This window comes from Dama dama, chromosome 33 (genome assembly GCF_033118175.1).
Source record: "Dama dama isolate Ldn47 chromosome 33, ASM3311817v1, whole genome shotgun sequence".
NCBI classification, from domain to species: Eukaryota; Metazoa; Chordata; class Mammalia; order Artiodactyla; family Cervidae; genus Dama; species Dama dama.
This window is the reverse complement of record NC_083713.1, coordinates 73493903-73518030: the sequence shown is the minus strand read 5'-3', so window position 1 is coordinate 73518030 and position 24128 is coordinate 73493903. Positions and strand designations below refer to the sequence as shown.

The 24128-nt window shown below is 42.3% G+C and overlaps 1 protein-coding gene across 4 annotated transcripts in view; it reads left to right on the top strand.

Annotated features, from left to right (window-relative positions):
- The window catches only part of CLASP1 (cytoplasmic linker associated protein 1), a 261865-nt gene that overhangs the window by 176838 nt on the left and 60899 nt on the right, over positions 1 to 24128 (top strand). Inside the window, exons 21-26 of one of the 4 annotated variants that reach the window (XM_061135371.1) lie at positions 770 to 874; positions 3203 to 3229; positions 5226 to 5393; positions 19470 to 19573; positions 21399 to 21422; positions 22664 to 22908. In XM_061135371.1, coding sequence (XP_060991354.1) covers positions 770 to 874; positions 3203 to 3229; positions 5226 to 5393; positions 19470 to 19573; positions 21399 to 21422; positions 22664 to 22908 — 673 coding nt within the window. The remainder of the gene's footprint in view (positions 1 to 769; positions 875 to 3202; positions 3230 to 5225; positions 5394 to 19469; positions 19574 to 21398; positions 21423 to 22663; positions 22909 to 24128) is intronic. The other 3 variants (XM_061135373.1, XM_061135372.1, XM_061135374.1) reach the window with 3 other exon arrangements.

Genomic DNA, 24128 nt, shown 5'->3' with positions numbered 1-24128 from the left:
AAAATTAATTTTTAATCATTCTAGTCTTACCATCAGTGATTGACTGTTTTTGAATTCATTTTTATATTGTTTCATGCTTTAATAATTGGCGTTAACACATTGCTTTACATAAAACGTCAAATTTTTTCATAAATGCTTATGACATTACGTTATTTTTAGGTCATTTCTCTAGGTACTCCTAATATTGATTCTTTTAATAAACTTCATCTTTTGTAACCTAGAAACTTGCTAGCATACATGCTTTAAAATAGAAGTTTAATGCTATTTATCAAGACAATATTTATTCTCCAGGGTGCTGTAGTTTTTGTTGATTCCCAAGTTAAGAAGATTTTTTGTTTGTTTGTTTATTTTGTCTTCCATTTACTCTTTTTTTCCCCTATAGTATTTTTATGAAGATGACAGCTAATATTCTTTTCTGCTTTTGGAAATACGACAGATTATGTAGACAGTAAATAGGAGAGAGAATTTTTAAAAATTGTGGAAAAGTTATTCAAGTGACTGTCACCTCATCTGAAAATAGAATATGCTGAGATAGTTGAAACAAAAACACCTGATAGGTGCGTGAGTACCTCTGGGGAGTTTCTGACATGTCTGTAGAATCTGTGTATACAGACCGGTGCACGTGTGCGTGTCAAGACCACACGTGGGGAGACCTGCTCCCCTGGAGGTGACTCAGCCCATGCCCCTCGTTTGCGGTCTGGGTGCTTTGCTGAGTGGGTCTCACTTACTGGAAACATTACGGAAGCACTGTGTTTGCTGTGTCCTCCAGGCCGGATCCGCACGCGACGGCAGAGCTCCGGGAGCGCCACCAACGTCGCCTCTACACCTGACAGTCGGGGCCGCAGTCGCGCCAAAGTGGTCTCGCAGTCCCAGCGTAAGAAGTACACTTTATGCTGTCTGCTATCTTAGTTTTACCCAACAGCCATTCTTCAGGTGGAAATTTATATTATTTTTGTCAACTTTAGAGGGAAAACACATTTTGGTGACTCTGAGACACTGAATGATCTTTATGTTTGTTGGATAAGCTTACACAATGGAGTATTCCAGTACCTACCTTTTCAAGTGACTTACATTCTGTTTAAATTTTGTAAGCAGTGAAATGTAGTTTCTCATCTCCCGCTCAAGCCTTTCGAGTTGAGCTGTGTCTGGGCTGTGGCCCGTTTTGCTGCTGCTGAGGACTCCTGAGTAATTTAAGAACAGCACCCAGGAGGTGACTGCTCACGCTGAGGTCTCTTTCCAGCGGCAAGAAGTAAATCCATTCAGAGCCCCCCTAGCCCGCTGTGCTAACACGTCACCCTGCTCCTCTCTTCCTGCCAGTGTGGGCTCTTGCTTTCGCTCGGCTGCCCTCACCTCCATTATTGCTTCTCTGTATATGTCAAGCCACTTGACTGTCAGCATCACCCGTGAGAGCACCCATGCATGGGATGAGCGGATCCTCACCTAGGATCCAGTCCTGATGCCTCACTTCCTGGCCCCACGGGCTTCCCGTCTGTGCACAGGAGTGGGGTGGGTGTCAGGGTCCTTCTGGGCAGGGTGGCCAGGCCCGAGGAAGGCTGCCCTTCCCTCAGCACTGCACTCATCAGCTGCTGGTGTCTGCCGGGCTTGTGTAGAGAGTGGCTCGTCAACAGCCAGTCCTTCGTTCCTCTTGTAGATGCTCAGAAGCTCTTTCTCAGCTCCCCCTGGATTTAGGTACTTTCTCAGGTCCCTTTGATAATTAAGAGTCCTCATGTTGAAACAAGCTTTTATTTTCTTTCTAAAACAAAAGTGCAAAGTCAGTGATATTGTTGGGAGGCTACACAGCCCGGGCTTGTCTGACGCAGAAGCCCATGCTTTTAGTGTCTTACACCATGCAGTACAACATAAGTTGTGCAGGTGTAGTCCAGAAACTTCTGCTTAGGGAGTAATATCCTGGCTCTGGTTGTTCTTCTGAACTCTAGTGATGCCTGGAGTCACAGGTAGATATAATACTCAGGTCACAGGACTCAAATCATATCACAAGGAAAATTTTCGTGACAAAAAATGTTCAGGACTCAGAGAGTAGGTCAATATGTTTAAATTCAGTTGAATTTAAAAAATGTCTCAACCCTTTAGCTACGCAAGTTTATTTTCTTTCATGGAAAGAGTTGAACAGTGTTTTTTAAATTTTTTTATGTCTGCTGTTCATTGGCGTTGGTCTCTGCAGGGGTTCTTGCCCCTCGCTGGGTCTTCTGCTTAAGAAGTGACGAAAATAAAGTCCCTTCTGTAGTGGGGATGAGAGAGCTTTAATTTTTCAGTCTTATAAAAATACTGCGCCTTGCCTTGGGGACCCACTTTAACTCTTCAGTTTTATTTTATTCCCCAAATTCCACTCACGGGAAAGAGACAACACCAGAAAATGATCAAGCCTGGACCTTAAACTTATGTATATAAATCAGATATTTTTAAAAAATTATTTTAATAGGAGGTAAATATGAACACATCTGTATATTTTACAAATGTAGATATACTAGCATTCATAGTTCAGGTTTAAGAGTAAGTAGATCTCATTAATATTAGATTTAGGACAACAGCATATTTTAAATAGCTGAGGATTTAACTAGAAGAGGATTGATATCTGAGTGTTGAAGAATTTGGCATTAGACATTGTTAAGATGAAACTAGTTAGTAGCAGTTTCTCTCACTTTGTCGATGTTTATGGAGCCCTTCCTGTGGTGAGCACGGTGTACAGTGGTAGAGAACGCAGATGGTAAGTCACTTTCTGGAACTTCCTGGTGGCCCAGTGGTTGAGACTCCATACTTCCACTGCAGGGGCCATGGTCAGGGAACTAAGATTGTGCATGGCGGCCAAGAAAAAAAAAAAAAAAGATGCCATCACTTCTGCCAGGCTGCTCAAAGCTAGAGAGCAGGTGCTCCCCAAGGGCCCGGCACGCCCTCAGTCTGCCCCGTATCTCATCCGCCTGCACTGTGCCCGGCGCAGGCTAGGTTCATAAGTGTTTTCATGGCTCATGGACAGGTAGAGAATAAATGCTGCTACAGTATGACGTGTATAAAATAAAAACAAGGACGCAAGTAGGCTAGGAGGAACAAGACCTAGGAAAAACAGCTTTTGCTAATGTGTTTGTAAACCGACCCATTTGTGCTATGTTGCATGCTGACTTCTGTATTGTGTTATTGTCTTTTAATCCACTTTTTGCCTGTCCTTTGGTCTGCTCTCATAACCCAGGATCCAGATCTGCTAATCCTGCTGGTGGTAAGACATTTCTCTTCTTGCTGTTTTTATTTTTGTTTGTTTGTTTTTTGCATTTTTCCTCACCCCATGTGCCTCGCACAATATTAATTTTTCTCTTTATAATGAGCTTGATTTTTCTCCATTTTTTCTGCATGTTCAAATTCTAGGGTTTGAAATGGATTTCTTTTCTCCTTTTATACAGCCAAATAGTTTGTGTGCTCAAATTTTATGGGCAAAATTAATAGATTCTAAAATAGGTTCTTCATCATAATGTGTATTGATAATTTTTATAATGAATTTCACTTAAATTGTAGTTAAGTTGTTAAAAAGTACTAATTTTTGTAAGTGGTCATCTTGGTGGTTCATTTGAATTATGAAGGGGTGTGTGTGTGTAATATCCAGGTAAGTTTTATTTCAAAGGTTTTTACTCTCTGGATCATTCTATTCTTCTGCATTAATGTGTGCTTGATATTTGTGAATTTTGCCTTCTGTACGTAAGGGGATGATCTACCTAAGTTAATGACTGCCATTTGGGTATGTTGGTCTGATCCTTAAAGATTTGCAGCTTGCTTTAAGAAAGAATTTTGTTTTACAAGAGATGCCTGTATAAGTATCCAGTCACTTAGCCATTTATAAAAATTGCTAACTGTATATTATGGGGTTTTTTTTGTTTGTTTTTGTTTTTTAACTTTTATTGGAGTATAGTTGATTTGTTTCAGATGTACAGAAAAGGGAATCTGTTGTACGTGTGTGTATATCCACTGTTTTTTTAGAATCTTTTCCCGTGTAGGTCGTTACAGAGTGCTGAGTAGAGTTCCCTGTGCTAACTAAATTAGGCCCTAAATCAGTTACCTGTCTTAGGTACAGTAGTGTGTCTCCAACAGTCCCCATCTCTCCAGGTTTACCCCTCCTGCTGCCCCTTCCCCATGTTATGTTTTGTTTCTGATTTCTCGCTTTACTGCATACACATCACAGCATGTGTTCTGCATAATTTCTACCTTTGTAGGGTTTTTGAGCCTTCCTTTGAGACTTAGTACATAGTTTTTATGGAAATGTACAAGAAAATATACATCTGTTTGTTGGACTGTACGTTCGTGTGTGTGGAGAGATATGTTTATGCATAAATATAGGGTTTTGACTGCTCTGTCATGACTAGTATGTTAATCTTTTATTGCTATTTGTCTTTCTGAGAGGTATGTAAATAATTATGGTCTTTTTGATTTCTCTCTGTATTTTTATCATTTTATGTCTCAGGGCTATGTTACTTGTAGCATAAAGTTTCATGATTGTTACATCTTTAAGGATAATTATGATTTTCTTTTTTAAGTTCAGTATTTTATTCTATTTTGTTGTTTTGTTTTATGTATGTTGTCTCTTATAAGCAACATACAGTTGAATTTCATTTCAGTTTCTTTAAACCAACCCAGGAATCTCTGTCATTTAATAGATTAATTTAATCAGGTCACATTTATTATGATTACTGATACGTTTGAGATTACTACTACCATTTTATTTTGTGATTTTTGTTTACCATATTTCTGCCCCTTTTTCCATTTGTTAACATTAATGGAGTCCTAGATCCATTTTCCTCCATTAATGTTTAAGAAATTTTTGTTATATTTCTATTCTTTCAGCCATTTTTAACATATCCACTCCTTTAGGAAGCAATACAATTATTTAATAAACACCTTTGTGATTACTGGTAGAAGTATGTTATAGAGTAGGGAGACTTTTTGTTCCTAACCTGAGCTTGTTCTTTTGAATCAGGAATTTGGCAGTCATTTCTGTAGAATTCCATCATTCGTTCTTCTATGTAAATATTTATGACAATTGGATGTTCTTTTATGCTCCTTCATTTTTAAAAAATATTAGTGATATTATCAACTAGAAAACTATTTTTACACAAAGTTCTCCTGGTATTTGATTGAAACTACTGTGTAAAGTGACTTCTGAAATTACTTTTAACTTATTTCTTGATTTACGTTCATTATTCAATTCTGTTTTGGTTCACTTTTAGCTGGCAGCCGATCCAGTTCCCCAGGGAAATTGTTGGGAAGTGGTTATAGTGGCCTTGCTGGGGGTTCCTCAAGAGGCCCACCTGTGACGCCCTCTTCAGAAAAACGAAGCAAGATTCCCAGGAGTCAGGGGTGTAGTCGAGAAACAAGTCCAAGCCGCATAGGATTAGGTAAGAATCCTCAAAGGTCTTGAAACACCGTTCCCAACCTGGTCATAAGTTTCCTGTAGGAAATAGCTGTTTTTGAACTGAGGATGTCATTTTGCCTGTGTTAAAAAGACACTTCAAAAAAAAAAAGACACTTCAGTGTGTGCTTTTTACTGATTGTAGCGTGTTCCGTTTTCATTATGACTAAAAAACATGTGGGCTTTACCTTCAAAGTCATGGAAGAGAATCACACCGTTGTAGGCCTTTATGTTGGAGAATCATTTGTAAAGCCTTAAAACTGGGAGAAAGGGCAGGGTTTTTTCCTCCCGGGTAGGAACAGGCTGCTTACTCTTTCACTGCACAGCACGAAGTGGCCGTTAACCTGTGTGAATTTGCAAAGGCATCTGCAGGGTCCACCTCCGGAGGTGGGCAGGGCAACCCACCCCAGTGTCCTTGCTGGAGAATCCCATGGGCAGAGGGGCCTGCCGGGCTACAGTCCATGGGGTCGCAGCGAATGGGACACAGCTGAAGTGACTGAACATGCACGCGTGCAGGATACACATTTATCTTGATTTTGATCTTCTCTAACCTAACTAGTGAAACTTACCATCAAAGAATATGTGTAGTTACTTTTGCCATACTATTGTTCAAACATCAACATCAAAAAGAGGCAAACTATTTTGTGTTATAGTATTTAGTTTCTTTGTAATAGTGTGTAGAATAGTGTGTATATGAATGCCTCTCAGCAGCTCAACAGCCTCTTACTCTATTAACATCTAACTTGTATGCTACCTTCTTAATAAAAAAGTTAGAAGTCTTTTGTAACATTTTGTGAAAAACCTGTGTTCAGACTCATATTTCCACCTCCTTTCTAAGAGTGAAAGCCTACTAATGTGAAATCAGAGCACTATATTCTTTAGTCCTGTTGGCTTACCTTTCTCCTTTATTCATTTATCTCATTAACAGGTTTTACATGAATGTTTACTATGATGTGTTGGGAACATTGTGAGACCTTATAATTAGAAGAGAAATTTAATAGATTCAACTTGTGACTTCAAAGAGTTTGTGGTCTTAGAGGCAAAAATGTGAGACAGTTTGACAGATATTCTGGTGGGTACTCTGGTCTATAGAACAGGAATGTCCTAGGGCCCTTGTCTGCCCCACTGCTCCCAGATTTCCTTCCAAGGCAGACTTGCCAGAGAAAGTTGTGTCTCGATGAGGTGGCGATAGGCAGGGCAGGGAGCTGAGGAGAACAGTGTCCTCGGGAACTCAGGAGCCTGTGCAGAAGCAGTCAGACAGGAGGGGGCACAGTGTACCCTGGGACCTCTGGTGGTTCCTCTGAGGGTAGCTGGGGAAGTTTGACAGGGTAGGTGGGAGACAGGGGCAGGACAGCTGGTAGGGTCCAGCTCACAAATGTCCTGAGGGCTGCCTGAGCTTCAGGAAGGCAGGAGCAGTTATTTACAAAGTAGCATCAACAGGATTTGGTTTAACTAGCATTTCTGAAACAAATAAGCAATGTGGTCAGGCCTTGGTTTTGTTACTCCTGTGTGATGCTGACCTTCTGTGGGCACTAGGCCACATGGTCCTTGAGCTGGACAGCTGTTTGGCTCTAGTAACAATGTGTCTACAACCAGAGAAAATACCATGACTGGAATATCCAAATTTTAGATTTGTACTATAAAATAGGTGTATTTAGATCTGGGTTTGCTTGGGAAATACACTTGATTTCAAATCCAGGTGTGAAGTTTCAGCTATCCTTTTTCCATAATTAATTTTTTAAGATTAGATAATGTTTTTTGGCAGCCCAGAATTGTTTCGTACTTTTAAAAATTCTTTTTGGGGGGGAGATTTTACTCTTTATATTTATTAAAAATGCCATTTTTACTGCCTTCTTGAAATTGGGAAGTAATCCAACCTTGATTATCTAACATAACTCTGGGACTTGGTAGTCTGTGGTCTTAACTGTGAATTGTGCACTGTGCATTGTGAGAAGTTGAAAAGATAGCATTTCATAAGCATGTAAAAGAAGTCCTTTGGAACATCATCCATCACAAAGAACTAAATAGGAGCCTGTTGCCTTCCAGAAAGTTCTGATTTGAAACATTATTTTGAAGAAAGTTGTTTCCTTGGTGCTCATTAAGAGGATTAGTTCTGGGTGGAGCTTTGAGGTCATACATGCAATTCTGGTTAAAGAAGATATTTTATGTAAATATTTGCACATTGTGAGAATATATATCCACAGATTATAAAAATATATATAAGTAAAGTAGATCTCCACTTCTTCCTCTGTTACTACTTAAAGATTCCATTTTAAGAGTGTCATATTAGCATATTTCTGTAATAGAGTGTACGTTCCTTCTCTCATTTAATATATACTAGGTATATGCTTTGTGTCTATAAACATTTGATTCATTATATAGCAACTTTAAATACTCCAAAAAAAGTAGGAACATCTTTTAAGAATATTTTCTGTAATCCTCAAACCAGTTAATAGTTTTAATCATAGCTAAACTAGGCTTGGAATTTGCATTGAGAATTGATTCTAGTTGTCTGCAAATTATATTGGTTCATCTATGCTTTTTTGTTTGAAATAATATTTTTTAACTAAATTTTCTTATCTGTGATGAAAATGATGTCAGGACTCTTCTACATTTAAGGTTTTTTAAGCATTTAAGGTTAAATTAAGCATTTAAGGTTTCTTAAGCAAAATAGAATGTAATTCCTGTTGAATAACTTAAGAGGCAAACCCCGCCATGTTTTTCCTTCTTGACATCTATTTCTTCATAAACTAATGAGATAGATGAGTGTATGTGTAAATTGTTTTATTCTACTTATGAAAAGGTTGCATGAATAGCTGATACCTATAACAGTTACATTTTGGAAGTTTGCTTTTGGTTCCCTTCTTTGTCCAACTCATCTTTTGAAAAGTCTTTAAAAACATTGGACCCTCTGCCCTTGATGTTCCATGGATATATGTTTAAAGTGTTCTTGGACTTTCCGGTTAAATATATTTTGAAAAAAATTAATAGTTAGCTTTAGCTGTTAGATTAGACTACTGTGTGCAAGACCAGGACATGAAAATGTCTAGACTAGAGAGATGTTTCCTGTCTTTAGTTTTGTTAGTTTTTGTTATTCTTCTGGTACTTCTGCTTTTGATAGAGGAGTTCTTGTAGGATATTACCTTGAAAGACAAGAGTCAGGATTTCCCTTGAAACATTATAAAAGTAGAGTGTTGCTCAAGAAATAAAAACTAGTCAGATAGTAGTTTTTCCAGGGTTCTCATCATTCCTTGTAAGCACAGGACTCCAGACTCCCTAAGAATGGTGCTTTTAGAAAGTTCAGGCAGCACATGTGTTTTTATTGTCTCTTCCCCTTCTGTCATCCCTTTTCCATAACAGATTCTTAGTAGAATGTTCAGTGTGGGCACGCAATGAAAAGACAGAGTGCTGCAGAATATTGTGTTTTAGCTGTGACCACCTAATTAATTATAATCTGAATTTATTATAGTCTGAAAAGCTTTTATATACTTATTTTAAATCCTCCTTGTAGATTAGTCTTTGGGAGTGGTTTAAAGTGGAATTTTTTTCCTCTTATGTTTATTTATCCAATATTTGAACTGTTGGTTTCATCACTAAGTGTACTTTAATGAAGCTTGGGGCAAAATTGTGAACAGAGTTGTAAGCAGCGTTTTTTCCATACTACTATTGCCATATGTTAAAGGAGCCAGTCAGCACAAATGGGTGAAAGACCCTTCTCTGGGTCAAACACCAGGACAGTAAACCTTGTTGAGAATTATGGTTGCTTTTATTTCAGATCACGTCTGCTTATTCTTTCTCATGCTCTTCACTGTCTTTGCAAAGCAAGTTCAGCCCACAGAGAGAGCAGAGATACCCCGTTGCTGTAGGATATGTGTTAAGGGCGTGAGAGCTGTGTAAAAATTCAGATGTGATCAGGCAAAAACTAGAAGAAAATGGTCAGTTGAGCATGTGCATATGTGAAAAACCATCAGAACTGCCCTTACTACTTCTTGATTGTGTTGGAGTAGGCAGTGGAATGGCACTAGAGTTTCACATATGCCTTTCAGCAAGGAATGCAAAAGTACCTACGTTACATACCTTATCTCACGGTACCCTTTTCATTTATAATGGTGGGGAATCTCACCTTCCTAAGCAGAGGCTGAGACCCAGAGAGGCTGAGTGGCTGGATCAGTGAGTTAGCATGGAGCTAGAGGGGGCATTTATGCATTGGAAGTGGGATTGGTCCCTTAAGGATAAGCAATATGACTTTCAGGTTTTAAGCAACTTGTCATTTATTGAAGGGGTCAGTAGATACTCCCTAGATTTTTAAGGTGCTAAATTAAGCATTTAGCATCTGTTGCCTTGGCTCTTATTGTAGAAGTTGTTCAGAATGTTATCAGAAATTGCTGATTCAGTCGTTAATGCTGCTTTGAGTGAAAACCCAGTGCTTCCACATCACTGTAGCAAAATGAAGACAAGGTTAGGAATTCCTGGAAGTGAGAGTGTTAGTACTCAGTCATGTCTGACTCTTTGTGACTCCATGGACTATAGCCCCCCAGGCTTCTCTGTCCATGGAGTTCTCCAGGCAAGAGTACTGGAGTGGGTTGCCATTTCCTTCTCCAGGGGATCTTCCTGACCCAGGGATTGAACCTGGGTCTCCTGCATTGTGGGCAGACTCTTTACCGACTAAGCCACCAGGGAAGACTGGTGAATCCCAAATGAATTCCTGCAGAATCCCGGATGAAGCCCTGTTTTGACTGACAGCTCAGCTTGCATCCTGCACTTGACCTTGCCTTGCTCACCAGCACAGACCTAAGCTTTTGGACATCACTTAGGTACCTTTAGGGTCTAATTCACCTCTGCCACTGAGCAGAGACCACAAGAGGAAGTTGATTTGGCTTTTCACTTCCACATTCTTCTAAGTCAGGCAGTTTTATGATTCTGGTTTGTAAGACATTCTTGTTATAGTTTGGCCATAAATCTGCCTTGCTCTGAAGTCATAGGCTATGCTCATTGTAATGTAGTAAAAACTTTGCTATTTTCACATCAGTGAATCAAGGTTATTTTTTCCTTATATTTCTGACAAAGTCATTTCTGTCTAGTCCAGAATTGGTAGATCCTCTCAAGGTGGAAGTGTTTATTGTTCCCATCAGCTATCATGTAAGTGGCTACACGCTTTCAGTTTTCAAAGTTGCTTTTGAGTATTTCCCCAGTACTGCCTTCCTGTTTTCTCAAAGTAAACTGAAAAATAAGGGCATCGTGATCTTTTCTGAGATTTATGGCCAAGTTATATTAGCCCTTAGGCTTCTTGGATTCTGTCTTCCCAGTATCCTGTGACATGAGACTGTATTAGTTCTTCTCAGGCCAGTGGCTGATCTGCAGTATGAGTATTGAAGTTAACAGGCCCCTTGCCATGGACTTAGGTGCGAGGCTGGGTAAGTGAAGGCACTTGGGGAGGGATGACAGGCAGATCTTTCTGGCTTCCCGTAGAAAAAGCAGGAATTAATGTCAAGGCCAGTGAATGAAGGTTATCGGTCCCGATTCTATATGTTTGTTGGTTTAGTAATTATGTTTGCAGCATCTCCACGCTGGTTTGAAGTAGGCAGGTTCTGTAGCTGGCTCAGCCCTTATGACTTCTGTTTGTAAAGACGGCCGGGCTGGGAGCAGTGAACCCTCTTAATTAGGTAAGTTCATGAAGCTCAGTGACCAGAGCCTTTATTCTGTTTTTTAATCCAAATTAAATTATCTTTCTAAGGGCCCATTGCATATGAAAATGACTATGGCCTTTTATTATCCTCCTGCGGAGAAGTTAAAGCCATAAAAACTGATCATCTCTGGACAACTTTTGACCTCGTATTTTCTGATCCCAGTTTGCTCTTTGGAGAGCTCTCTTTGGCTGTCTCACCGTCAGATGCCCTTTCGCCTTCCTGCTGCAGTTCACAGCTTTGTGAGGCAGTGAGCACGTTGAGTTTTGCCTACACCCCTCCTGTTGTCAGTGATCATGCAAACGGAATGTGACTGACCGTGTGTGAGTTTCTGTGTCTTCATTAAACTTGTTCCCCTTCTCTGAAACCCCTCATGCTGCACGCTAGCACGGAGCAGCCGTATCCCTCGACCCAGCACGAGTCAGGGGTGCAGCCGCGATGCCAGCCGTGAGAGCAGCCGGGATACGAGCCCTGCTCGGGGCTTCACGCCGCTCGGTGAGTACCCGCCGGCCGGGCACCCCGAGCGCCCCGCCTGCCAGGCCCAACCGCCGGCCTCTGTCCCTGCACCACCGCCCCGTGAGCGTCTGCTCTGCACCCTCTTCCCAAGCCCCCCTTCCTGGCACCCCTCTGCATGCTCAGGTTTTGGCTTCCCCAGGTTTTATTTGTCAGAGGGAAAAAGCACCGCCTCCCTCTGTACCGTTGTCACTTGGACCACTGGCTCCTGGGCAAGCCCACCTGTGAGGTCATGGCCAGTGGGAGGTGAAGCTCAGCCAGAGATCACTGGGCTTCAGACTTGAGTGAGTTCAGAGCATATCCACAGTCGTTGAATTTATACAACTTGTTTTTCATCTTACAAGGCATCAGTCCACATGTAAGTCACTTCAAAGAAGGACAAAAAGTAATATCATGATAACATTTAGGAAGCTAAACGTGTTCACTTTTGGGGGTAGGAATGTTAATGAGAAAAGCAGCATGAATATCAGCTGTCCTTCTGTTGAATGAGTCCTTTGAAAACTTTCTTTAGAGCAGTCTACAAATTTGGATAAACTGACAAGGTGTATGTATAGCACACCTCGATGTTCACTGTTAATTATTGAGAAATTTTCCTTTTTCCTGGGCTCCACAGGCTCTTTAATGTTTGTGACCCACTGCCACCCGAGGACAAAAAAATCACAGTATTTGGTGGCCATGGTACATTATAAGTACGTACCTCTGATCACCAGTTGGGTGCCAGTTGGAGCTGTCTGACACAGCCCCATTCAGTTTTTCTTATAGCCAGAATTTGTATTTTAACAATTTCTAGTGTTCAGGAAAAATAAGATAAAAAGAGAAACATGTATCCTTTATAGATACTAAATTTACTTTTTCTATTTAGTTTTAATAGCCCTGCCTTTCTCTAAAATGGACATATGCCTTTTCACTTTGCACTGTCAGCACATATTTTCACAAAAAAGAAATGTTTTGTATTCTTCAGTAGTTGTGTTCTAGTTGTTTGGCATATTTAGTACTGTGCAGTTGTCTGTTTTTGTCATGATAAGCTTCGCAAGTAAGGTCAAAATCATCTTACAATGCTTGGGCCAAGGCCTTAAGTTATTATCTGGAGCTGTGAACTTCAACATTCTGTTATTTTGACTCTAATAATGAGGCAGGTCTTTCAAATATAAAAATGTCACTGTGGAAGATGGATGGTGGAGCAAAAGCATTAAGTCTTAATATTTTCCTCTGTCTCCTTCTGATAGCATATACTTCTTCCCTGGATCTTTTTCTCCCCGGAATCAGTAATTAAAATCTAAATCTATCCCTTTGTGAACACTGTCCTTTGAGGAGTTCTCAGAACGAGCAGGAAGACAGAGGCAGGGCCCTGTAGACAACCCACCAGACTTGGTGAGGAGACGCTTGTGTGAGTGTCCTTGCTGAGGAGGGCGCGAGTCGCCTGGACCCTCCCAGCTCCTGCACAGTCTGCAGTGTTGGACCAAAGTCCTCAAAAAAAGTCAGGGGCAGCAATGGTGACTTTTTCCTGTAAGAACTGGTTCTTTTTCCCTTCAAATTATGGCTGTGTATGCATCCTTGTTCATGATTTGCCCTTCCGAATAACTTAGAATTGAACAATTCGGTCTGTTTATTGGTCATTTTGTCTCTCAGAGGCAGTTCCGTGTTTTTATTTCACTCAGACACTGCTGCGTGTGTTACTGCCCATGGAAGCAGCCTTTGTGACCCTAGCGTGTGGCCTGTGGCCCAGGCAAGGTGTGCTGGACTCTTGAGGTCCTCACTGGACTCGGAGGGGCTGAGGACGCAGCTCCGCGTTCCCACTCGGGTGTTTTCTGGTGACGGCGCGGGTTGTGATGTGGGTCATTGCTGCCCCCGCAGCTGGAGACGTGACTGTGGATGCCTCTCTTTCCGATCGTCTCTAGCCGCCAGCGTGCTCTTCTGTGTGGGCAGGAGTTAGCCTCTTTCCAGCTCAGCTTTTAGAGCATGCCCCTTTTGGAGGGCAAGTTTAAATCTGTTTATAAAACTTCTGTCCGGCTCAGAGCGGCAGCAGTGCGTCTGTGTCCCTGCCCCATTCTGAGCAGTCAGAGGGCACACGGCCCCCGTGGGTCCTGTTCAGCCTCTGGGACAGGCATCCTCGCCCCTCTTCTCAGATGACGCAGCCGAGGCTGGGAGAAGAGTCCACTCTCTCCAGATCTCACACTCTGACTTGAGAGCCTGGCTCTTGCTCCACCTCATCTGAGGCGTCTTTCTTCCTCCAGAGTGAGCTGAATGCTTCCTGAGGCCTCCCCAGGCCCGGGTTTGGAGCAAGCACCCTGCTTGGCCGTGTTCCCAGGCTTGACCACAGGACCTGAGAATCCATGTAGAAACCCCCGAGGTTGCTGCTGCCTAGAGAACCTCCTGTGCCCTTCAGAGGGCGTGGTGTCTCCTCGGTCTCGTTCACTTGATGTTCACTTTGCGCCCCCTTGTCAACCAGCGGGCCTCTGTGTCAGTGCCCCTTTGAGTGATTTATACAGCCAGCCTTCACTTACAGAAGAAGAACAGAAGTAACTGTTTAGGTGACTGCATATTGCGTTTAAGTTTGTAGGTTTTGTGGTTTTTTTTGTAGTTTGTGGCTGTGCAGGCTGTCTCTGGCTGCAGTGAGTGGGGGTTACTCTCTAGCTGCGGTGCATGGGCTTCTCATTGCACTGGCTTCTCTTGTTGCAGAGCATGGGCCCGGGAGTGTAGGCTCAGCGGTTATTGCGCACGGGCCCCTGTGGCGGGTGAAATCATCCTGGACCGGGAATCAAACCAGTGTCACCTGCACTGAAGGTGAATTCTTAACCACTGAACCATTAGGACATCCTGTATTTTTCTTAAAAACTTGTTTTGGACCATTTTAGTGGTATGAATATATCTTTAAATGGTCACGGTGACAACTTTTGGGAAGATTAAGGGCTCTAGGACTCTGCTGTCAGTGAGGCGTTTATGTAAGTGGGTCCGCTTGGATTCCATTGTGGGATGTTCACTTGAGTACATGACGAAGAACTCATTATGTGACATATTTGCATAGAATATTCTGTTGAAACAGAACCAAAGGACAGCTTCATAATGAACCTTCGGATCAGGTGTTGCTTAAACCCTGTTTCCCGTTTAAACTATCAGGATATGATATTGTTGTGCTTGTTTAAGAAATGAGTAGTTTGTTTCAGTCTTACACAATATTTTGTCAGTTTCCTTATTTATGGAAAGTGATTATTTGGTAATATCTGTTCTAGAGCTTGCTGACTTATTTTTGTGCATCTTGAGAAATTAGGAATTTTCTTTTTTTTTTTTTTGCATGCTGATAAAAATTTATCCTCACTGACCAGGTGACCTTTGCTGTTTAGTGTCTCTTATCCGGCAGATATGCATGTTTCATAAAGTGACATGAGCTTAGATAAATATTCACATTGAAGAGTTTGAGGCTTTACCCCTCCACGAGTAACTGTGTTAGCACTCGGGGACTCTGGGCTCCGGTTGTGCCTGCGGAAGGCAGCACGGCTTAGGGTTGCTTCGGGAAACCTGTGAACTTGATGTGTTGCAGTCACTGTGTTCTTTCCGAGTAATGATTAGAAGCACGTTACTTCCCCCCCCGCCCCCCCCCGAGGTAAGAAAAAGCCTTATGTTGTGTGGTACTCCGGTCAATAAATTTGGGTTTGGACCCAAGCCTGTATTTCATAATTATTTCTAAAAGTCGTTCCCTCCACACGAGTCTGGAGTTTGGTATATATTTTCTCAGATTGATGTATTGATGTGATTATTATGAGTACTTGCTAGTAAAATAATATTTGACATCTAAGTGTAAAGTAGAGTTTATGCTTGAGCATTGCTATGACCACCAGCGCTGCGCTTCTGTTGCTACCACGGTTTATCCTGTGCCTGGCACTGTTTCAAGTGTTTGATGTATGAGCTCTCTTAATTCTCTTAGCTCCCAAGAGGAGGGCACCACTGTCAGCCCCATTTTACAGGTGAGGACTAAGGCACAGAGCGCTTTAGTACTTCGCCCAAGGCCCGTTCTCCCAACCCGCATGTGTCACAGAGCTGGTGCTCACAAATGGGGTCCCGAGCTGCCTCTCCAAGGAAGGATGTTAAACATACTGCGCTAACTTTCCAACAGTTAAACAATGAGGTAGTTAATAATTAGGATATTTGTGCAGCAGAACAACAAACATGTTGACTAGGGAAAATGGAATTATAGTTGTTGACCCCCCCCCTTTTAAATCAATCAATTTTTGTTCTGTGAAGCATAAAGAATTTTATTTTTTTAGTGACGTGTAGTTGGTGTACAGGGCTGTGTTGATTACAGCTATAGAGCAGAGTGACTCAGTTGCACACTTGTACGCACCCCTCTGTTCGTATTCTTCTCCGTGGCGGTTTATTGCAGGACATGAGCCTAGTCCCCTGTGCCGTACAGTAGGAGCTGTTGTCTGTCCGTGCTCTGTATACAAGCCCCCTCTTGTGGCCTCACGCTGTTTCTGTTGAGAGGACATTGTGGTCTCCTCCGCTTCTGTACATGGTGCATGGTTGCCTGTGCATCGCCTCCCGACGAGAGGTGTAACCCAGGCTGCTGCCGCCCTTCTGGTGTGGCCCCGGACAGCCTGCCCATGCACAGTCCACGGAGGCCACGGTGGCTCCTGTCGTGGGCGCTCACCGGAGGCGCGGGCCGCTGGGTGCACAGGCTGGGGCTCGGCGCTCGCTGTCCATTCATCTCCAACACCATCTCCTTCCATGAGGACGCATGGCTATGTCGGGAGCAGCCCCGCGCCCTCCGGCCTGCGGGCGCTGCTGTCTGAGGTTCTCGTGTGTTAACCCTGTGGGTGTTGCCATTCCTTTTACCTGCAGCCTCTCGACGTCATTCCAGGTCCACTAGTGCTCTCGCCACGGCTGACTCTGTGGGGCCGTCAGGTGAACACGTGTTCATGCATGCCTGTCTCACACGCATTGTCACACTTGTTCCCATCTTATTCGCTAGCAGTTGGCATGGATGCACCTCATATTTTCCCCCCGCGGTGTGCTTCTGTTTTTTTTAAGTTGTTGAATGTTTATGGTTCTGTTAATAGGCTATAGATGCTTTGCAGCTTGTTTGACAGCGTCATTTATCTAGTGTCCATATTTATGTTAAAACAGAAGGTGGGGAGCACTTCCGCCCTCGCTTTCAGTCCCTCCTGCAGGAAAGCAGCAGCCCCGGATAGGTGTCCTGAGGGGTCCCTGGGAGAATTGGGGTACGGACCTCATCCAGCGGAGGCTTTCGTCTCCCAGTCTTTGCTCCCAGTAAAGTGGTGTCTATGAATGCTAGTTATTCCTGTCCAGTTTTCATCACCTGGAGGTACTATTTAGTGACCTGATGTTCAATTATAGCATACCCCTTTTCACATGGATGGAAGGAAGTGGATTTCCCTGAAACTTTAATGGAAAAACAAGTCATGATTAGGATAATCAGGTCAGGCCAAAGGTAGCCTTTGCAGCCTGCAGACCCGAAACACTGCCTCAGCCCCATTTTAACAATACCCAAAATGCCCTGGTTGGCCATTAGGGCAGAAAGTAAGCATTCAGTAATGTTCAATCTGCCAGATTTAACTGGCATCATTTTGATAAACTAATAATCCCTCGTGACTACAGTTTTATCAACTGAGTACGAGGCATCATCTGTTAAATCTGACTTTGATGATGACAACTGTGACCAATTTACTGAGTCAGTGTTGCTGTTTTTTCTCTGAATGAACCACCTATGCATTTTATTATGTGTTCTTTGATTAGGACATTCCCCTAAAGATTATGGGCCAGGCTGAGGGCAGTTGTACGTATCCATCTCTTGGAAACTTAATGGTACCAGAGAGAACATAGAGCAGATTTTGGTCTGGTGGAAACAAAAGGCTTATAAATTTTCTTCACTCCAAACGTTTCCCCTTAAGATTTGAAATTCAGTTATCTATGATAATAAGTATCTGCAGTCACTGTGTGTGGCGAAGCTATACACGTCTGAGAGGCGCAGAATAATTGCTTTGTTCTCACAGTTTTAATTTTGTGTCTGAAGAATCACTGTTATCCCTGGAGCAAGATTTGCTGGCATGAGATCTATTTTTTTTTTAATTAAGATTATGTTTTATTTAAGTTTATGCTGGGTAATTTCTAAATGGCTTATAACTGGATTACTTTCATTCTGTTACTCATAAATCCCTTACTATCTACCCTTTTTTAATGAAAAATGAGAAAGACTTGAACAATGATCATTTATAAAACTGCATCATAAATCTCAAATTTCTAATTGTTTCATATTTGAACTGATAATTTATATTATAGAGAGAGATATAATTGATTTTATACAGCATGTTATCGCCTTTTAAACATACACATAATGATGAAATTCAGTATAATCAACAAATGCATTAAAAAAGGGGATAGTATAACATGCAATTTTTGTTTCTCTATAAAAATTCATAATTGTATAACTTTTGATTAGTAGTTAAATTTTTTCTCCCATTCTGTGGCAGTGGAAGATATGTTTCAAAACTGACAATTTTAAAAAGCTAAATAACACATCACTTTTAAAGTTCACCAGTTTGTAGCTGATGTCTTGTTACCTATCCAAATTTGAAATATATCATTTTGTAGGAAAGATCAATTATGTAAGACAGACTTTAGCTTTCTTTCTCCCTCCCCCACCAAATGCCTTCATTATTAGAGTACACCACATATGGAGATTTTCCTTGTCCAAACAGTGTCTTATTTGTTAAAGTGGTTTTAATCTTAAAATTTTAAACAAGAATCATTTACTGGATTGCTTTGTCTTGAGCTGCCACAGCGGCGAGCAGCAGGGACTCACAGGGGCAGTGAGTTCTGCGTAATCTGTGTCCCAGTAAAGCCCTGTCCGGGAGTGAAACCACCAGTGTAATTCACACGGACTTTGTCCTGCATTGTTTTAACCTCAGCCTTTCTGAAGGAAGGCCGGACAGCTCATGTAAAGGGGTTTCTAAGTTAGTCTTTTTGAATTCAGTGCTTTCACTGCCAGAGGCGCGGATTCTGTCTCTGGTCAGGGAACTAAGATCCTGCAAGCCTCGTGGAATGGCCAAAGAAAAAAGTCTTTATTGTCCACGATCGTTAATAAGCTTATAATAGTTGTTTGAACCACTAAAATTGGAAAATTTTTTTGCATTCTGTCCATTTTGTTCACACATATAAAGATTATCATTTAAAAATCCTTTGAGGGACTTCAGAAAAAATTTATGTGATCTGAATGATTAATGTTTTTCAGTGGAGATACTAGCTTTTTGTGGTGAAGATTAAAGAATTTTAATACATTGATTTTTAAACAACCTTTGGTGACACAGGCATCATGATGAACAGATACTTAAAATTAATTGAGCTTAATAACAAACAGTAGTGACAGTAATGAAAATTTGCAGAGAGATCAGTGTAATACATTGGATTCAAACTTTGTCTGTTTATTACATATTGCATTAAAACTCATTTATCAAACCATGGAGCTTTCTAATTAGTTTGACCAAATATCAGGGCTTCTTTTGCCTCTAGAGAGAATGCTAAATAAATGAAAAGGCTCAACTCATGGCCCAGTTCCCTTCTGTGATAAGTTCCCCTCTCCAGCCTATATCTCAGCACTTTTCCAAAATAAAATATCTTTAAAGAACCATTTCAGTTGTCAGGATGCAACTGTATTAAATGTGAACGTTGTAACTTCTGCCACTGGTAAACAAGTCAAGTGTAGTTGAAACTACAAGCCAACTGCAGTAAAAACTGGCTAGAGATTTTTCAGTGTTTCTCTCCAGTAAGTGGGGTGAGGCAAGGGCCATTGCAAAGAAATGAAAACATTTGAATTAAAATGACATATATTTTTGCTTTTGTTTTTTACCTAGACCGCTTTGGGCTCGGCCAGGCAGGAAGAATTCCTGGTTCTGTGAACGCCATGCGGGTTCTGAGCACCAGTACAGATCTGGAAGCTGCTGTTGCTGATGCTTTGGTAAGAGGCCCGATGTGTGTGGAGTCTCTTTGAATTACCGACCTACATTTTTCTTTGTCTTCACAGGAAGTAGCCTCCAAATCAGGTCACTAAGTCTTCTTTGATACTCTTTGAGATCATGTAAATATTGGGTAAATTTAGATTATTATTCCTTTCTTCGTAAACTTTTGACTCTGTACATAAGTGAAGACTGGCCTCTCGAGCCGCATTAGCGTCAAGAGTGTCTCCTCTGCTCCTCGGTAACAAAGAGGTTCGGATGGCATCGGGCTTGTCTGATGTCATTGGGCTTCTTCCTTTCCTTTTTTATCCATTTTTTTTTCAGCATTTCCTTTTTGCCCCTTCTTTTGCTTCTGTTGCTTTACAGGCTTTGATGGCATAGCCCAAGCACGTCATTGTGTGATAGGAGGTCACAGACTTTATGGTTTGAAACTCTTGCCTTTATTCCATCACCATCACTAGTTGTTCTGTATGATTTTTATGTTTACTTGTTTGAATGAGTCCTTAAGTCGTTATTTACAGAAACTTTCCCAGATTTTAAGATGAACTCTGAGGATATGAAGCACTAGTGGAGTATGTTTTTTCTTGCATTGTTATAATGTAATATTTTAAAAAGCAATATAAAGTGATTAGAGGTCCTTAAATTTGTGCTCCTAGCAAAAAGTTCCTCAGTAGAATCAGCTAGTGATCAAATTGCCTCTTAAAGATGCATTTCCGCTGGTAGTAACACAGCCTCTTGTTTCTTCTGGTTTATGTGCTCAGCATTTAAAATAGACATGCTTTAGAGAACTGTCTGGTCTCTGGTCTTACTTGTACTGTTTTAAGAGAAAAGCATTATAATACCCTGCTTTCAGACCCTGAGATTTTTAATCCAGCCCTGTTTTCATTTGACCAAAACTTTACAGTGTGTGGCTTCAGGGATTCTAGCTCACACCCCTCCTGGCCCTCCCTCATTTACTCTTGCTCAGCCAGGTTTCTCTGACAAACATCTGTGAGTGAGCAGTCTTCCAGTCTCCTAGTGCTTTCCTGATGAGGGCTGGCCCGGCAGGTACTGGAGTTCAGGATAATTGCTTTAAGTAGGACTTCAAGAGTCACAAGTTGGAGAGTTGATGTAGCAGCTTTCCTTCCAAGTTGCAGCATTTGGAATTTGTTTCTTACCTATTCTGGGACTGTAAGAAGTGGGAACCAGTGGGGTGAGAAGTGATGGATGCGCAAAACGCTTGGTGAGACAGCACTTCGGCTGGGGTGGGGGGAGGGGGAGGGCGTGTCCCCTTGGTCCTTAAAGATCTGCCCCAGGGACACGGCACAAAGCGCCAGGGGGCAGAGCGGGACTCCAGAGTCTGGGCTTTGCCTTTGCCTGACTTGGGCTTTGCTTGAGCTCTGGCTCTCCTTACACTCCCAGGGCCCTTACGACATTTTGTTCAGACCTCTTGGTCTCTCCCCATGACCTGCTTCAGAAGCCAGTGCCAGGATGGTACTCAGTCCCTGCCTCACAGAAAGGAAGTCCCGGGACAGAAGCTCTCCTAGGAGCAGACGACAGAGTTAATAGCGACATTTGGGATGTGCCTCAGTGGTGTGGGGAGAGTTTCAGCAAAGAATTAGAGCAGATACTGGAAGGTCTCATAAGAGAGGTGCAAGAGGGTTAGGAAATGCCATTGTGAAAGCATTCTTTGTTATTCGCTTGATATGAATTGCTTGCTAACCTGTATTTTTGGTTTGCTAATATATGTTTTGCTGTACACTTTTGTTGCAAGAACAATCCCCACATATGCTTCTGACATAATTCTCTATGCTTTTTCCCCATCCTTCAATATTTTCCTGCCTACAGCTGTTAGGAGACTCCAGGAGCAAGGTACCAGTGCTTTAACTTTTGTTTTATAACTTTTTTTTTCTGTTGTGAGTATATTTCCTTTAGGAGCTGGTAAAAGCAACAAAAATGTGGCCTAGTGTAGAAGTTCTGTTCTGAACTGTGATTTTGTGGAAACTAGTGGTACTTCTGCTAGCGATAGAACTGGTCATGTCTCACATGTGTTTGAGCCTTGTTTTCCAACATCAAGTTCTGCCCCTTATCCTACTAGTGTTTCATTTTACTAACCTAGGTTTTGTCTCTTACATTGTTATTATTTCATGAGTGGTTACATTCAGCTTTTTCTTGTCTTAGGAATCTAGTTCATGTATAAGTGAGATGGCCGTATAATTGTCGTCCTAACAAGGATGTTTTTGAGCGTGAGGGAGGGTGCCATTAATAATCATGTGGGGACAGTAGGTGGAAGGCAGAGCTGTCCCGGGTAAGTTGTGATGTGTGTACAAGCCACACTCCCAGGAAGTTACGTTGGTGCAGTTTAAGCCCATAGCTACTTGTTTTCCTCTTAGAGAAATTAAATTTTATCTGTTTTATATAGTTCTTGCTATATAATTTTGGGATTTAACTTAATAGTTTTATATTCAGGATAAGAGACATGAATGAAGTGGGTATTCTAGTCTAAGGAGGCCTATTGGTGTTGTAAAACTGTAAGTCCTTAATAAAAATGGCATAGGTCTTTAGAGCATCCTTTTATATGGGACACCACTGACATTGCGGTGTCAGATGTTCTTAAGGGAACATGAATTTTCAAACAAATTTACTTACAGACCATGCTCAAGACAGGGTGCTTTTGGTTGGGAAGGGTGGTGGGCTCACAGACTCCATGCGTCACGTGCTGAGCTAGGCTGTTTAGCATACAATTCCACTCAGTCCTGACAGCAAGCCTGTGAGAAGGGTCATCAGTATTATCTCAGGGATGGGGACACTGAGGCGGAAAGGTGAGGAGGCTTTCTGAAGTCACATGGCGGGGCCATGTTACTGAGAGGGCCGTGCTCCTCCCTCTGCTGTGGGTTGCTCTGCTTACTCCTCATTCTGCCTCCCAGAAGTCTGCTGTTCTGTTTCCCTTCCCCTAACCTGTAAGCAGAGGGAAGGTGTGGGTGCATGTGCCCGTGTGTGTGTTCGTGTGTGTGTGTCTGTGTGTCTGTATTTAACTCTTGGTTGTTGACTGTGTGTGGTGAGACTCATGTTGCCTTGCCATTTCTTCCCCGACCCCTCCTTGGATCTGGCAGAAGAAGCCTGTGAGGAGGAGATACGAGCCCTACGGGATGTACTCTGATGACGACGCCAACAGTGACGCCTCCAGCGTGTGCTCCGAGCGCTCCTACGGCTCCCGGAACGGGGGTATCCCCCACTACCTGCGCCAGACTGAGGACGTGGCCGAGGTGCTCAACCACTGTGCCAGCTCCAACTGGTCTGAGAGGAAGGAAGGGCTTCTGGGTCTGCAGAACCTGCTCAAGAGCCAGAGGACGCTGAGGTAGGACGGGAGGCCAGGTTCCTTCAGACGGAGCCCCGTGTTGCACGCATGAGGGCCTGACACGGATGCATGGTCATTTATGGGGCAGGCCCAAGAGAGGCCAGGATGGCTCAGATGTGGTCTTTGCCTTCCAGGGAACTTAAATATCGGGCAGACACTCCATAGCTTATTAGGTCTAGGAAACATTTGGTTCAGCGCAGCTCAGATTTGTCTAGTAGGTGTTTTGAGAAAACTCAGAACAGTTTGTGGTTTAGGTAAAACATAAAAACAACTCTGAAGTTAGTACAGTTTATTTACACTTCAGAGGCATGGATAAAATGATGCCAGTCTCAGTCTAAAATGTTTGCATGTGCACATGCATATATGTGGTTTTTATAAATATGCAGAGTAGAGACACTCAGATGGAGACTCCCAAGTAGCCCAGCATTGTCTCTAGAATTGGTGAGGTTTGCTTTTGTTTTTGTTTCTGTATTTCATAGATTTTCTAAAATAAGCATGCATTACATACACCAAAAACACATGTTTATACCATATTTCATCGGATCTAAAGTACCATTGACACACCATTGTTTTATATCTAAGAAGAAATGCTTCTTATAAAACATGACAGTACTGACGTGTCACTGATGGCAGGGTGAATCTCGTGGTTCCAGCGATGTTTCAAGTATAGTCTGTTACATTCTTTGAATAACTTTTTTAAGCAATACTGTGAGACTAGTAAAGTGTTTCTGTTCATGGATGGCTCTGCAAAACTCTGTGAGCATGGACTTCAAGTGTAGCCATCTATAGTCAGTGTGACCCCTGCCGTATTCCTTCCTGCCGCCTTAACGCCCTGCCCCCTTTATTCATTCCACTCTCTGCATGCCCGTGCCTGCTGAAGTGTAGGTCACCTCTGGTGGTCTGGTGATCTGTCAGAAAACAAAAACGATGAAATGTCATTATTCTCCAGTAATCTTGATTCTGGTGGCCCCGGTTTCTTGGCTCTTAGTGTTCTCCAAGCATCCATTGAATAAGTTCTAGCCGTCTATTGGTTAGCACTGGACTGGTCTGGATTTCATGGTTAGCGATGTTAAAAGGACCATTGGATCTGAGAGGGGGTGGTGTGGGGGGAGAAGATGACACTTTCTAATCAAACTTTGAAGTACACACGGGAGTCGGTAGTGCAGTTCCGGGTGAGCAATGTCACAGGGGCGCTGATGGGAGGTGAGTGTGTGCTTGAC